Here is a 14,411-nt window from a genome sequence, read left to right as displayed (position 1 = left end):
TGATGATAATTTTGATGAAATAAAATGTTAAATTCTAAACCACACTGATGAGTTGATTCTATATTCAATAGGTGCACTACAGTAAACAGTTTACTAAACACCAGAAATAATGCAACATAGTTTGCCTATCATAGACTGAAAATGTTACTATGATAGAAGACCAGTTTTGAAAAAAGTAGCAAAAAATGATTATAAACAGTTTGAGTCACAGAGAAAAGAATTTGATGTAAGTAGAATTTGGTAGATATTTCTATCAAGCATTAATAACAGATTTAATTTGAATGACAGCTGCAAGTTAGAAAAGTGTCACTCCTATAGAGTGCAATGGTTCAGACATCCTGGAGTGTCATAGGTCTGGATACCATTCCAGAGTAGAAGAGTAATTGACAGGTATCAGCCCATATGATGGATGAAGAGATGTTCCATACTTTGAAAGTGTTCACATTTAAAAAAAAAAAAATGCCCAGAGGAAACTAATTTCAGCTTCAATAACGCTGGTTCAAAGAGAATAAAATATTTTGAATATTAATATAAGAATACATGTTTCACTCTAGCAGATGAAACATTCTTTGCTCAAGGACAAAAGTAAAACCTTAAGGTCGGTCCCTCAGAAAAGAAGAAAACTCTCAAGTGTAGCTGAGTGCTCTACTCTGCTGTAAATGAAGTAGCTGAGCTTTGCAACTGAGAGAACAAAGAAAGGTAATCAAAGTTATCCCAAGTTTTTAGGAACTATGGCTATGATAATATAATGGTATTTCTTGGTAATGGGGAAAGCAAGGAAGAGAGGGAATCTTTCCCTTGATGTACTAAACTTAAAATGATGCAAACTCTCTGATACAGGTGTTTTACCAGAAGGCAAATCACAGAACGTGAAAAAAGAGCAGTATTGGTTTTGAGGAATATGAAGCAGGTTAGAAATAAATAACAAAGGGCAAATCCATGATAGCTAAATGCAATGAGTAATTTTGGAGCAGGAAAAAATTGATATGCATTACTATAGACATTATTAAAACAATTGGTGAAATATAAATATGAACACATTAGATAATAGTATTATACTGTATTAATGTTAAATACTTAATTTTGGGCTGGGCAAGGTGGCTCAAGCCTGTAATCCCAGCACTTTTGGAGGCCAGGGTGGGCAGATTACTTGAGGTCAGGAGTTCAAGACCAGCCTGGCCAACATGGTGAAACCCCATCTCTACTAAAAATACAGAAGTTAGCCAGACATGGTGGTGCGTGCCTGTAATCCCAGCTACTTGGGAGGCTGAGGCAGGAGAATCGCTTGAACCTGGGAGGTAGATATTGCTGCGGTGAGCTGAGATTGTGCCACTACACTCCAGCCTGGGCAACACAGCAAGACTCCATCTAAAAAAAAATTTTTTTGACTATTGTACTGTAGTCATGCAAAAGAGAGTCCTTTTTTAGGAAACACACACAGAGTTACTTAGGGGAAAGAAGCATATCTGTAACTTACTCTTAAACGATGGTTCAGTGTGTGTGTGTGTGCGCGCGTGCATGTGTGCACACGTGTGTGAGAGAGTGAGTGTGTGTGTGAGAGAGTGTGTGTGTATGTGTGTCTGGAGACAGTGTGGATGTGTGAGCACAAATGATTAAGCTAGTGCAGGCAAAATGTTAACAATTGGAAAATCTGGATGAAAGTAAAATGCACGTAGGACTTCTTTTTACTATATTCATGCAAAGTATAAGAAGATAGCAAAAAGAAACCTCAAAAATATTCCCATGTAATCAGAAACAATATTATAAAATCATACATTACATGGGACTATTTTGGGCTAGTAGCATTATTAAATAATAAATTTAAAAAGTAACAAAGAAGCGTGGGGTGCAGTGGCTCACGCCTGTAATCCTAGCACTTTGGGAGGCCGAGATGGGCATATCATAAGGTCAGGAGTTCGAGACCAGCCTGACCAACATGGTGAAACCCTGTCTCTACTAAAAATACAAAAATTAGACGGGTGTGGTGGCGCATGCCTGTAATTCCAGCTACTCGGGAGGCTGAGGCAGGAGAATTGCTTGAAACTGGGAAGCAGAGGTTGCAGTGAGCCAAGATTGAGCCACTGCACTCCAGCCTGGGTGACAGAGTGAGACTCCATCTCCAAACAAACAAACAAACAAAAAACAAAACAAAAAGTAGTAAAGAAACCAAAGAAATGCATAGAACTGAATATAAATAAAGTAACATGAAAAAAATACATTGAAAAGGAGAAAGCAGTCCTTAGGAGGAAATTTACAGCTCTTTAAAATCAATATGTCAGAAAACAAGAAAGCTTATCACCAAGCCTGCAGAGAATTTACCTTTTTTTATTTCTTCTGGTTCTTCTGCCACTTAGCTGTAAATAAGAGTAGAGCCATGGAAGTGCCCCAACTTTCCGGATGTAGGATCAGAAAAGGGAGTTCCAGAAAGGTAGAAAGTACCAGGGAAGTCAGAAGAGGAATGAGCCCAGGAAAGTGAGCCCCTAAAGTTGTTTATGAACCTCTAAGCTCCCCCTTGAGCTGCACATGCTGGGTCTGAGCCTAATCAGCATATGAAAGATTTTGAGAATTGAACTAACAGATCAGGTCTTGGACTGGCCAATGCTTGGAGCATGTGAAACAGATCCAAGTAGCAATCTAAAACCACCAAACCACAGCATACAGAAAGTGTGTCAAAACTAGTGACAAGTATGTAACCTGATTGCCTATTAAAATTAAAATATCAACATTTTCCATAAGATTTAAACAAGACCCAGGATATTAAAACATAATATTTAAAATGTTCATGACACGATCCAAAATAACTCAGCATACAAAGACCCAGGAAATCTCAACTCAGGTGTGGAAAAAAATGAACAGATGGCAACACTGAGATGACAATGATGCTGGAATTAAATAAAAAAGACTTAGACACTTAGACAGAACTATTATAAAATTCTTCAACAAGCAATTATGAACACTCCAGTCAAAGAATAGAGTCTTAGTAAAGAAATAGAATATATAAAGAAAAATACAATGAAAAATTTTAAAACTGAAAAATACAAGTGAAACAAAACAACTCACTGGACAGGCTAAATGGCAGAATGGAGATGGCAAAAGAAGAAGTCCATACATTATAGAGAATCAATAGACTATTTCATCTGAACAACACAGAGAAAATATTTTAAAGAATGAAAAGACTTATGGTCCTATGACATAATTAAAAAAAAAAACCTCAATGTTCCTGTCATTGGAGTCTCAGAAAAGGAGACAGTACGCTGCTGAAAAAAAGTGAAGAAATAATATCTGAAAGCTTCCCAAATTTAGAGGAAGATATATATAAACCTACATATTTAAGAAGCTCAGCAATCACCAAACAGTATAAGCAATGAAATCCATACTCAGAAAACACCATAATGAAAATGCTGAAAACTAAAGACAAAGAAAAAATCTTGAAAGTATCTAGGAGAAAATAATTACATGAACAGGAGTAATTTTTGTTTTAAAATTATATTAGATTTTCGGAAGAGTTGTCAAGGTAACACAGAGTGCTTCCAGAAACTATTCACCCAGTTTCCTCTGATGTTAATCCAAAAGGCCACGAGGAAATTTGAATGACTAGGTTCCAGAGGAAGAAGAAACAACAGTGTCTGGTGCCCAGAGTCAACCAGATGCCCCACCAGTTCACATCCGTAGGATAAGGATCCTTCCACATGGCCAACTCCATCCTCATGCAGCAATTCCTCCACAAGCACAAGACAAGCTTGTCCTGATGCTCCTTGTCCTGGCAGATGTTCAGGACCTTCCTTTGGTTTAACCCCTCCACCTAAATGGCCCATACTTTCTGGGCTCTCACTGTGCAGACCCCTTCCTGTAAACCCCAAGGCCCTACAGGTGCCAGACGCCATTGTTCTCACAACCCCGTCTCATGTCCACTTTTGCAGAGCCCGAGGTACTCCAAGCTCTTCCATTCACGCTGCTCCTGTCTTGAAATGCTATTTCTTCCCCCTCTCTGCCTATCTCTCCCTCATCTTTCAGTTCTTAAAAGCATGCCTTTGGAGATGCTTTGACTGATTTCCCAGGCAAAATTAATTCCTCCTGTTCCTCTTTTTCATCACATTCTGTGCTTTTTAACTTTCTATAAAAGCACTTATTGCAATGTGCAATTGTATAATGATGTGATTATTTGTTGACTGTGCACATTAGTATCTCCCTGTCATCATGGATTGGATCTGGTTTTTGTTAATTTACTGTATCTAGTGTTCTCAGAGTCAACAGGGGAGGATGCTTATGGCATTAGGTGGGACACTTTTCCTTGTACAGGTGTATTAGATTTTGCTCAGAAACAAAGCATAAAACCCAACCTCCCAGTGGCTTATAAAACAAACATTTACTTCTCACTCATGGGTGTGTGGGTGAGCTGTCTTCTGCCTAGGCTTGGCTGGGCTCAGGTTGTGGGTTGGCTTCATTCTCAGGTATGTTTGTCATTCAAGGGCCCAAGCTGAAGAGGAGGTTGTGGCCTAAGCATGTTCGTGTCCTGCTGGATGTCACAGCAGAGGAGGAGGCGTAGAACACAGGCTGCTTCTCAAAGCCTCTGCTTAGACCTGGCCCACTGCTCTGCAGGTATCCTGCTGTTTCAAAACCAGCCAGCGGCCCAAAGTCAACATGAGGGAGAAATCAACCTCCCCCGCCTATGAGACATAAATTTTCCACACAAACAGTCCCTTACCAGGCTGCTCTGTAACCACATGAGACCCTGGCACCTGGGACCACACATCATGGGCCCCATGACCCGGGCCTCAGAATTCTTAGAAACGGGTTCCACTCAGGAGGACATGGGTGTCCCAGATGAGGAACAACATGCTCCGAATGTTACCCAGGGGAGTTGTCAGAAGAGGAGGAAATCTTTGTCAAGGACCTGAGGTCAGTGCATGTCAGGAAAGCTCTGACGCCCGGTTGACTCCACAAGTGTACTTTTACAAAGCCCCTTAGTATCAAGTTCAAGGTTGCCACTTTCTGTCAGCTGATGTTTATTGAAAGACTCCTGGGTGCCTGGAGGTGAACTTTTGGGTGTCAACACAGGCGAGAAGCCAGGCCTGGGTCAGGCCGTTCCTTTGTGGTTCCCCATCCCTCCCTCCTCCTTCCCACAGAGTTGTCCCTTTAATTTAGACTCATCTCCACAGCCCCTGTGAACCAGCAAGAGACATTCAGGCACAGCCCAGGTGACATGGAACATGAAACAAATGAGAGAAGAGGTTTCGCGGATACAAAATCAGGATGTCAGGAACCATCGCTTGAGAAATGCATTCTAGTGCTTTAGGACTCTTGTGAATTATGTTATCGGGTTAGTTGAAACGTGGGAAGACTTTTCCTAGCCATATGTGAAAAGATTGTCTTTACACAGTAGGCAGACCAAAAATACACGCAGAATGAGTGGGACAGCCCATATGTGGTATGGGAGGACGGGGAGCTCCAGCAGCTGTTGCGCCATGACTGAGTGCTGGCCGTGTCCACACACTGTGCTAACTGCAGTGGCTGCTTTACTGCTTGGTGACGAACCCTATGACAGAGTACTATTATTATCCCCCTGTAAACACACAACATACACAGCATTGAAATGCAACTTTCAGAGCTACGCAAACAAGAAGAAAGCGAGCGAGTATAGGGTATCGTGTCTGATGGTGTGAACTTTGGCGGCAGACGACTTGGTTCTGGTCCTGTCCAGGCCACTGGAACCCACTATCTGTGGGCTCAGGCCATTTACCATCATGGAGTTAAAACCTGAACTGAGCACTTAGCTGGGCGTTATTTCACTTATCCTTACAGCTACCTAATTAGGTGCTTTTCGTAGCTCTACTCCAGCTGAGGTTTAGAAAAGTTAAACAATTTAACCAATATTTGAACTGGATATGTCTGACTCTACAACTGGTCTCTTCCATTCTATTTCTTTCATATAAGCCACATCTTGGGTGCTTTTGCGAACATGAAAAAAGGATGTGTATTAAGGCACCTTGGGGAACGTTAAATCAAAGTCGATTAATATTATAAAATCAACTGAGGTCATTTGGAATTTCCTTTAGAAAATGAATACAGTCAATCATCATATCATTTCCCAAATGTTCACGTAGGTGCTTGTTGCAAGCATTATCTTATGTCATCTTCACACAAGCCCGGGAGGAAGATTCTGCTCTAATTTTTAGATATGAAATTACGCGTTTGGGTGAAACGCCGTTCGCGTGTGAGGTAAAGCAACATGAGCGACTCTAAGGCGGCGCGGCATTGCCGTCCAGCCTTCTGCATTCCGGTGAGCAGAAAACGCGGGAGCGGGAGGGACTTCCCAGCTCCCGACACCAGGCACCGGCACAGCCGCAGCGTCAGAGGGAAGGCGACGTGGTTCAGCAGCAATGGAGCCATTATTAGCGCTGAGCAGGGATGTAAGGACAGAGCCGAGTTATCAGAGCTCTCCGAATTGAGTCCAGGGTCTAGTCTGCCACGGAGGGGTCGCCGCCTCCATCCCCCCGGGACTTTTCCTGGGTAGTGTCTGGGCTAGGACCTGGCTAGCTCTAGAGACCTATGGATGATCCCTTTCTGCTGGGCGGCTGGGTCTGCGCTTTACACTACAAATTAAAGACGTCACTTTTTTCATTTGTTCTGCAAACGTTTATTGTGCGCCGTTCACACCCCTCACAAACTCAATGTGCCAGCGACAAGAGGCAAGACCGCAGGCCCGCGGGCGCGCCTCCCGGAGTCGGCCGGTATGCGCTGAGAACGAAGGTGCCCGGGGCGCCCGCCCCGAGCCGCAGCGGAGTCCCGCAGCCTCTGCGCCCGGCCTGCGCGCGCCCGGGGGCGGCTCTAGCCCACGCACATGCACACGCACGGGAGCGCCGGCTCCCGCGTCCCCGGCGCTGCGACGGCGCCGGGCGCGGGAGGGAGCCCGAGAGTCTGGGCGGGAGGGAGCTCGAGGCGGGGCGGGTGCCCGCGAAGCTCGCGCTTAAATTCCCTGGCACCTGAAGTCCCGCCCTTTGCCCCGCCCACTCCTTCTCCCGCGCGCGGGCTCCGCGCGCCCCAAGCGGAGCGCGTGCGCGCGCGTGCGCAGGCCAAGGCCCTCCGGGGGCGGCCCCGTAGTCTCCAACGAAAGCGTCGGCAAAGGCCCGGATTAACCCTTTCTCTGCTCGCCTACTTAGAGGCCTGGTCGGGTTCCGTGCCTGCGCAAGCCGGCGGCGCGCCTTCCCCCCAGCCCGCACCGCGCATGCACGGGAAGGGGGGGGCGGTGGGGGTGTTCGCGGCCGGCTAGACATTCTGTGCTCGTGCAGGAGGAGGGCTGCTACCATCAGGGACGTGCACGATCCCCCCACCCCGCCCCCTCCCCAAACTCCAAAAAAAAAAAATCCAAAACACACTGCCACCCACTGTGCCCCCGCGCCCCGAGTCCATCCCGTCCCGGCCTGCGTTTGCTAGCGAGCGCGGGGAGCCCACGGCAGTGTCTGTGGCTGTGCCAGGCTGCAGGTAAGCGCGGGCTGGGGTGCGGAGGGGGCCGGGGCCGTCCGCGAGGCGGGCGCGGGGGCGGCCGGCGGCTGGCGGGGCGGCTCGGAAGACGCGCGTTCTCGCAGAGCTCTGGAGCACCAGCCAGCTCCAGGATGTACGGCGGCCGCCAGCGGCGCGGCGCGGTGCAAGCGGGGAAGGGCGTGGGCCGGGGCTGGGCTTGGGGCCGGGGAGCCCTGGGGGCCGCGCAGGCAGGCGAGCGGGCTCGGGAAGCGGCCTGGCGGCGGCCCCGCGCGCGCGCTCGCAGAGCCTCGGCGGCCGAGTTCATGGCCGCCCCTGCTCGCACCGCCGCAGTGCACCGATGTGGGGGTGGGGACGGCCCGAACCCGGCGCAGAGCGCGGCCCGCCGGGCGCCGCCCCTCGGAGCCGCGGGTCCCACTGCGCCGCCCCCAGCCGCCGGCGGAGGAGGGGGCCGGGACCCTAGCGCATGCATCCCCTTGTGCGCCCGCGGAGCTCGGGTTAGCCGGCCGCGCGCCGCCCCCGCCCCCGGCCGCGGGAGGGCGGGGGAAGGCCCGGCGCGAGCTGGCCGGGGAGTGCGCGGGGCGCGAGCTCCGGGCTCGCGGGCGGAGCGGGGCGCGGCGCGGCGCGGCGCGGGGCTGCGGAGCCGGCCGCACGCCCGCTCCCGCTCGTCGCGCTGCCGGGTCCGCCGCGGGCCGCAGTCCCTCCCTGCGCGCTCGGAGCCGCGGTCCCCAGCTTGCGCTTGACGACGTCTGATTATGAAAGGGAAAGTGGCCCTTTCACCACCTGGCTCCCAAGCTGGGAGCTTTTGTCTGGGAAGGAATGCAAACGACCTCCTCCACTCTCCCACCTCCTGGGCCCAAAGAAATTGAGAGGGAGGGCTTGATAGCTACGCCTTGAGGGCTACTTGGGTCTTGCGTTTGGCTCCCTGCTTCCTCCCTACTCCGAAGTTGCAAGCTTGCAACAAGGAAGTCGTGCAGCCGCCATTGTCGGGCTGCCCGGGGCAGGGGAGGCGGCTGCAGCTGCTTATGTAAGTTTTTGGCTTTGCGGGAAGCCCCTGCTCACTGCACTGTAACGCGGCTCGGCACGCCCGCAGTCAGGAGAGCAATTAGGAAGGGACAGCCTTATTATAGAGCTGGTGTTGTGGCTACGTCTTTTCCTACACTTGCATACACAGATGCTAGCAACAGCTATCTTCCAGTTTTGACTCACCTGAACTTAGCAATTGGACCATCTCAATGGCAAGGGGGGCGGGGCGGATAGGAGGCGGCGATGGACGCACGTGATCTCCCTACCAGGTCTCATCATAGATCTTGAGAGAGAGGGGAGGGGGTGGGTGGCCAAGTACACACTAACCAAAAAAAAACACACACACACACACACACAACAGCACATTGATATGTTGTCATAGCTACAGTAGGCCCCTCCTCTCCCTGGTCCTGTGCACTTTTATCCCATAAACCCTAGGGCGAGTTAGTGACAACAGTAGGAAGTGTCACAGTAGGAAGGTTTTTGCCTGGGCTGCCTACTTTCTCTGGGTTACTACAGGCCTGGGTGTTTCTGGGGAATGGGGAGGCAGAGACACGTAGAACGATCAAGTCAGAAGCATCTTTTGGAATAATGTTGCCTAACCTCACACTGTGGATGAGACATCCTGCTTTTATGCTGGGCAGCTCCTTGCGTTCACTTTTCTTTAGAAGGAGCTTTTTATGAGTTTCAAGGTATTGGTCTCCAGGTTGGAGTCTTGTTCCACGGTTTTTGTGTTAAGACTATTACAGCCCAGTCGTTTGCTCCCACCACGCCAAACAACTTGTGTGGTCACTGTTCCGTAGAGGAAACTTTTTGTTTTTCAGGATGTGGGTCTGCAGGATGGAGTTCTTCCGGTAAGAGTTAAAACTCACAAAAAAGTTAAAATTCTTTCACCTTCCCTGTAGGGATAGTGATAGAAACACCTGGATTTCTCAAATGCAGTCTTAAAGACAAATGTGTATAAATACATCACACAGGTGCAGAAAGAAAAAGCAATCATTGTTCCCTCTCCTCCCATGTTACCAATTGGGTTTATGTACGTCTATAGCTTTATTTATAAAGGTGTATACTTCTATATGTTTATATGAGCCTAGATAAAAATGTAGAGGGCTGCATACCCAGCGGGAAATGGGATGGGTGTAGGGAGTACGGTATACTTGTTTTTGTTTGTATCTGTGTAGCCATTAACATCTGTACAAATACGGACATGGGCCAGTGTGTGAGGAGAAATTCCTTCTAGTTCCCAGGGCAGCCCCTTTATGCCCAAGTGCTACAGCTCTTACCTGTTCCAGTCCGTATCTGTTCAGAACTGCGCTTGATGTGCCAGCCACCGGCCCCTCTCTTCCCAACCTGAAAATGCACAAGAGAGGGGACAAGAAAGTTTATTTTAAAAAATCAATTCTTGAAAACATTATTGGTATAGGATTTGGGATACAGGAAGATCCTACCTCATTCTTGTTTGTCCTTTCCTCTGTAGGTCTGGCGTGCTCCTGATCAGAGTTACTCTGATCTGAAGATTTTGGTGTTTAAGGCATTAAGATAAAAGCCTGAGTTGTTCATGGTAACTATAACTTTGGATATTAATGAAATGACTTAGCATTTCTTTAAAATATATGTACCAATTCTGTTGTGCATGAACACTTCTATTTGGGGGAAACTACTTTGCTGAATAAAAGTAAAACAATGTTTTTAAAAAGGAAACGTAGAGAAGGCTTTAAGATGATCAGTTTTTTAACATGATAACAGAGGTTTTTCATGCAAGTTGCCAATTTTTGCTTATAAAATAACTCTCAGCACTGATCAAGTACATACATCTGGTGTTGATGGCACTTTTATCTGGATGGTGGTAGATTGGCATCCAGAGAGAACAAAGCCACTCATCACTGTCTTCCCAAATGTCATCTGATTCTCTTAAGGTCAGATTAAACCTTAACTTTAATTTAGAAGTGGCCCAAAACTAGAAGACAACACTCAATGGGATATTTTGGCAGTAATGTTTCTCTTTAGTTAGGCAATGGTGATTTGTCCCTTCTGTCAAGGAGGTATAACACAATTCATTATTTTGCTGAATCCTCGATAGAGTAGATGGAGTAAGAGTGGGTGCAACATATAGGACTACCTCTAGTTCTTCAAGGATCCTTCCCTTGAACCTGTTTCTTAACTGTCGAGTTTAAGTTATTTGATATTCTCTAGTTGTCAGGAAGCACCGGTTTTGCAACCAGATTATCTGCATTTAAGTCCCAGCTCTTCACTAAATAGCTGTAGAACATTGGGCAGATTTCTAACTTTGTCTATAAAATGGGGATAGTGATAGGTAACTCATGAGGTTTTCTGACTATTTAATTAAAACATATAAAGTGCGTAGAACAATGCCTGGGATATAACTAGGCAAATATTTAATAAATTGAAAATGAATAGAAATAACAGTATGGAAATCCTTGAGTTGGGATGACTCTTTTCTACCCATATTTAAGGACCACTCTTAACATTGACTTTCTGAAATTGTTAGATTCCATAGATTGACCAGAAAATGAAAAATGTGACTGTGTTCTCTGTATGGAAAAGTACTATTTATAATTACTAAAGTTTCCTTTTTTTTTTGTAGGAGTTTTTCATCAGTATGTCTGAAACTATTAAATATAATGATGATGATCATAAAACTCTGTTTCTGAAAACACTAAATGAACAACGCCTGGAAGGAGAATTTTGTGATATTGCTATTGTGGTTGAGGATGTGAAATTCAGAGCACATAGATGTGTTCTTGCCGCCTGCAGCACCTACTTTAAAAAGCTTTTCAAGAAGCTTGAGGTTGATAGTTCTTCAGTCATAGAAATAGATTTCCTTCGTTCTGATATATTCGAAGAGGTCCTGAACTACATGTACACAGCAAAGATTTCTGTGAAAAAGGAAGATGTTAACTTAATGATGTCATCAGGTCAGATTCTTGGTATCCGATTTTTGGATAAACTGTGTTCTCAAAAGCGCGATGTGTCCAGTCCCGATGAAAACAATGGTCAGTCCAAAAGTAAGTATTGTCTCAAAATAAATCGCCCCATTGGTGATGCTGCTGACACCCAGGATGATGATGTAGAGGAAATTGGGGATCAGGATGACAGTCCTTCTGACGACACAGTAGAAGGCACCCCTCCAAGTCAGGAGGACGGCAAGTCACCCACCACAACGCTCAGGGTTCAGGAAGCGATCCTGAAAGAGCTGGGGAGTGAGGAAGTTCGGAAGGTCAATTGCTACGGCCAGGAAGTAGAATCCATGGAGACCCCAGAATCAAAAGACTTGGGGTCCCAGACCCCTCAAGCCTTAACATTTAATGATGGGATGAGTGAAGTGAAAGATGAACAGACACCAGGCTGGACAACGGCCGCCAGTGACATGAAGTTTGAGTATTTGCTTTATGGTCACCATCGGGAGCAGATTGCCTGCCAGGCGTGTGGGAAGACGTTTTCTGATGAAGGCAGATTGAGGAAGCATGAGAAACTCCACACAGCAGACAGACCGTTTGTTTGTGAAATGTGCACAAAAGGTTTCACCACACAGGCCCACCTGAAAGAACACCTAAAAATCCACACGGGCTATAAGCCCTATAGCTGTGAGGTATGTGGAAAATCATTTATCCGCGCCCCAGACTTGAAGAAGCATGAGAGAGTTCACAGTAATGAAAGACCATTTGCGTGCCACATGTGTGACAAAGCCTTCAAACATAAGTCTCACCTCAAGGATCATGAAAGAAGACACAGAGGGGAAAAGCCTTTTGTGTGTGGCTCCTGCACCAAGGCGTTTGCCAAGGCATCTGATCTGAAAAGGCATGAGAACAATATGCACAGTGAAAGGAAGCAGGTTACCCCCAGTGCCATCCAGAGCGAGACAGAACAGTTGCAGGCGGCAGCAATGGCTGCAGAAGCAGAGCAGCAGCTGGAAACGATAGCCTGTAGCTAAAGGCAGTGGGACAGGGACACTTTGCCTGGGAAGTGGAGACAGATGACGTGGATCATAATGAATACCAGTTACTATATTTTTGTGGAAATGTATGGAACATTGTACTCACTGGACTTCAGGCAGTGCTTGGTTAGGTGTTTTTAAGACTTTTCAAGGAAATGATGTTCCTCGGTTCTGACCAAACCGTTTCACTGTCCTGTCTGGTGTCTAGTATTAATGTTGCCAGTAAGCACCCCCTCCCTCTTTTTTATGATTTTAATTTGAGAACCCCTATGTCCAGTTTAGAAGTGAGAGACTTCCACTTTTTATTTCTCTACACTCACCACCCTAGTGGGTGCCCTGCACAGAATAATAATTAGGTAAATTGATTTCCTAATCATCATAATTTTATGTGACTTATGGTCAAAAGAGCAGTTTTAATAACTTAATAAAAGTACTTCAGATAGACGCAGAAAATGGTGAGTGGTTGACCAAGAACACTGCGCAAATATAAAAACAAGTTCTGGGAATGCAGAATGGCATTAGATTTATATTTGGTTTGTTAATTTTATATCACTGTCTTTCACTGTTTTTGTGGACAAATAATGGTTGCTTTGCTGGAGCTGGAGTGTTTCTTCCTCGATTTTGATTGCCCTGTACCTACCCCAGAAGCTATAGTCACATGTCCTGAAGGCCGAGCAAACCAGGATGGTGGGGGGTCTTGGGGCCAAGCTCTTAGTTTCCTCTTATTTGGGGCAGTGCCACTGTGCACCAGCTGGGATTTGTGAGTGGACCCATGGTAAGAAGAGTAGAAAAGGCTCTCAGAGATAAGGTTTTATATGTGTAACAATCCCAAGATTTCTTAGATTAAAATATTTCTTAATTGATTTTGAGATTGGATTTTTCTTTGGAATCAAAATTAGGACAAGAACAGATACACTTCTTCAGATACATTTGTGAAACTTCACAGAATGTCATCAAGCTTTGGGGCTTCTGGTGCACATGATTTATCCGTAAAGGAGATGCAGTGTGCTTACTTAAATTAATAAATTTGAAACCTTTTAAGTGTGTAAATAGTAGTGTTGGTCTTAAGTATTTCAAGTAAAAGTAGACAGCTGCACTTTTTTGCACATTGGATTAAAATAACTTCCATCAGCAACAAACATCAGACTGTTTTTAACAAATATTAAAGATTGTCAGACCAAATGTTTTATGTTTTTGAAGTATATTTCATCACTGGTTACAGTTTTAAATAGAAGTTGATTGCCTTTTCATAGCTGTGAATGAGAATTATAAACTCTGTTCCAGTTTTGGTATACTAAATGTTCTTTTAACCATCTTTAGGACTATACTGAATTGCCAACAATAGTTTGAATTGTGTTCTGTAAAAAAGTGTTAGTCAATTATTTTACAATATGTAGAATTGTAGAAAATGTCAATTTTTCAAATTCATTTTTCATTGCTAGGATTTCTTTTAAAAATACATTAAAGTAATTTTATTTCATAGCTTGTTGCATTAACACCTGTAATTCTATTGTGAGAGAAATTTTATTTTTTTAATTGGTGTATATGTTATGCCCAAGATGTTAGGATGGAGATGCTACCTTTTTAAAATTTTTATTTATTGGTAAAATGTTCTAAAAGTAGTCCTGTCACTGTGTTTTTATGCTATTTATAGAAGGGGAACTGATTGCTGTTCCCAGGCTGTTTTAACCAAGGCAAAGGAAAAATTATTGAACATCTTGTCGATAGCTACTTCAACAAACCATATTTTAGGCCTTCATTTTTTGTATATAAAAGAAAATATGCTTCTGTCATTCCTCTTTTCATTTTTTTTTTTTCATAGCAACCTTCCACATACCTCGGTTTCTACCAAAATGTGTTTTCTATGCTGGCTTTATCCTGGCTTTACAGAGTTGAAGTTAAACATATGATATTAACCTCCATTGAAACCACATAATCATGGTGGTAACCC

At 45.3% G+C, this 14,411-nt stretch overlaps 1 protein-coding gene across 2 annotated transcripts; it reads left to right on the top strand.

Annotated features, from left to right (window-relative positions):
* The first annotated feature begins 7,265 nt into the window (after positions 1-7,265).
* Positions 7,266-14,082, top strand: ZBTB14 (zinc finger and BTB domain containing 14). 2 transcript variants are annotated; one of them, XM_012446892.3, is made up of 3 exons: positions 7,266-7,482; positions 9,983-10,066; positions 11,111-14,082. In XM_012446892.3, the coding sequence occupies exons 2-3, from the start codon at positions 10,064-10,066 to the stop codon at positions 12,455-12,457; spliced, it is 1,350 nt and encodes a 449-aa protein (XP_012302315.1). In that variant the 5' UTR covers positions 7,266-7,482; positions 9,983-10,063; the 3' UTR covers positions 12,458-14,082. The 2 variants fall into 2 exon arrangements, with proteins under 2 accessions (XP_012302315.1, XP_012302316.1); XM_012446893.3 differs by lacking the exon at positions 7,266-7,482 and adding an exon at positions 8,845-9,359.
* Positions 14,083-14,411: the final 329 nt, after the last annotated feature.

This window comes from Aotus nancymaae, unplaced genomic scaffold (assembly GCF_030222135.1).
Source record: "Aotus nancymaae isolate 86718 unplaced genomic scaffold, 86718_ANA_hifiasm-v0.15.2.pri h1tg000020l, whole genome shotgun sequence".
Lineage (NCBI taxonomy): Eukaryota > Metazoa > Chordata > Mammalia > Primates > Aotidae > Aotus > Aotus nancymaae.
The sequence above is the reverse complement of the archived record's forward strand: the minus strand, read 5'-3'. Positions and strand labels throughout refer to the sequence as shown.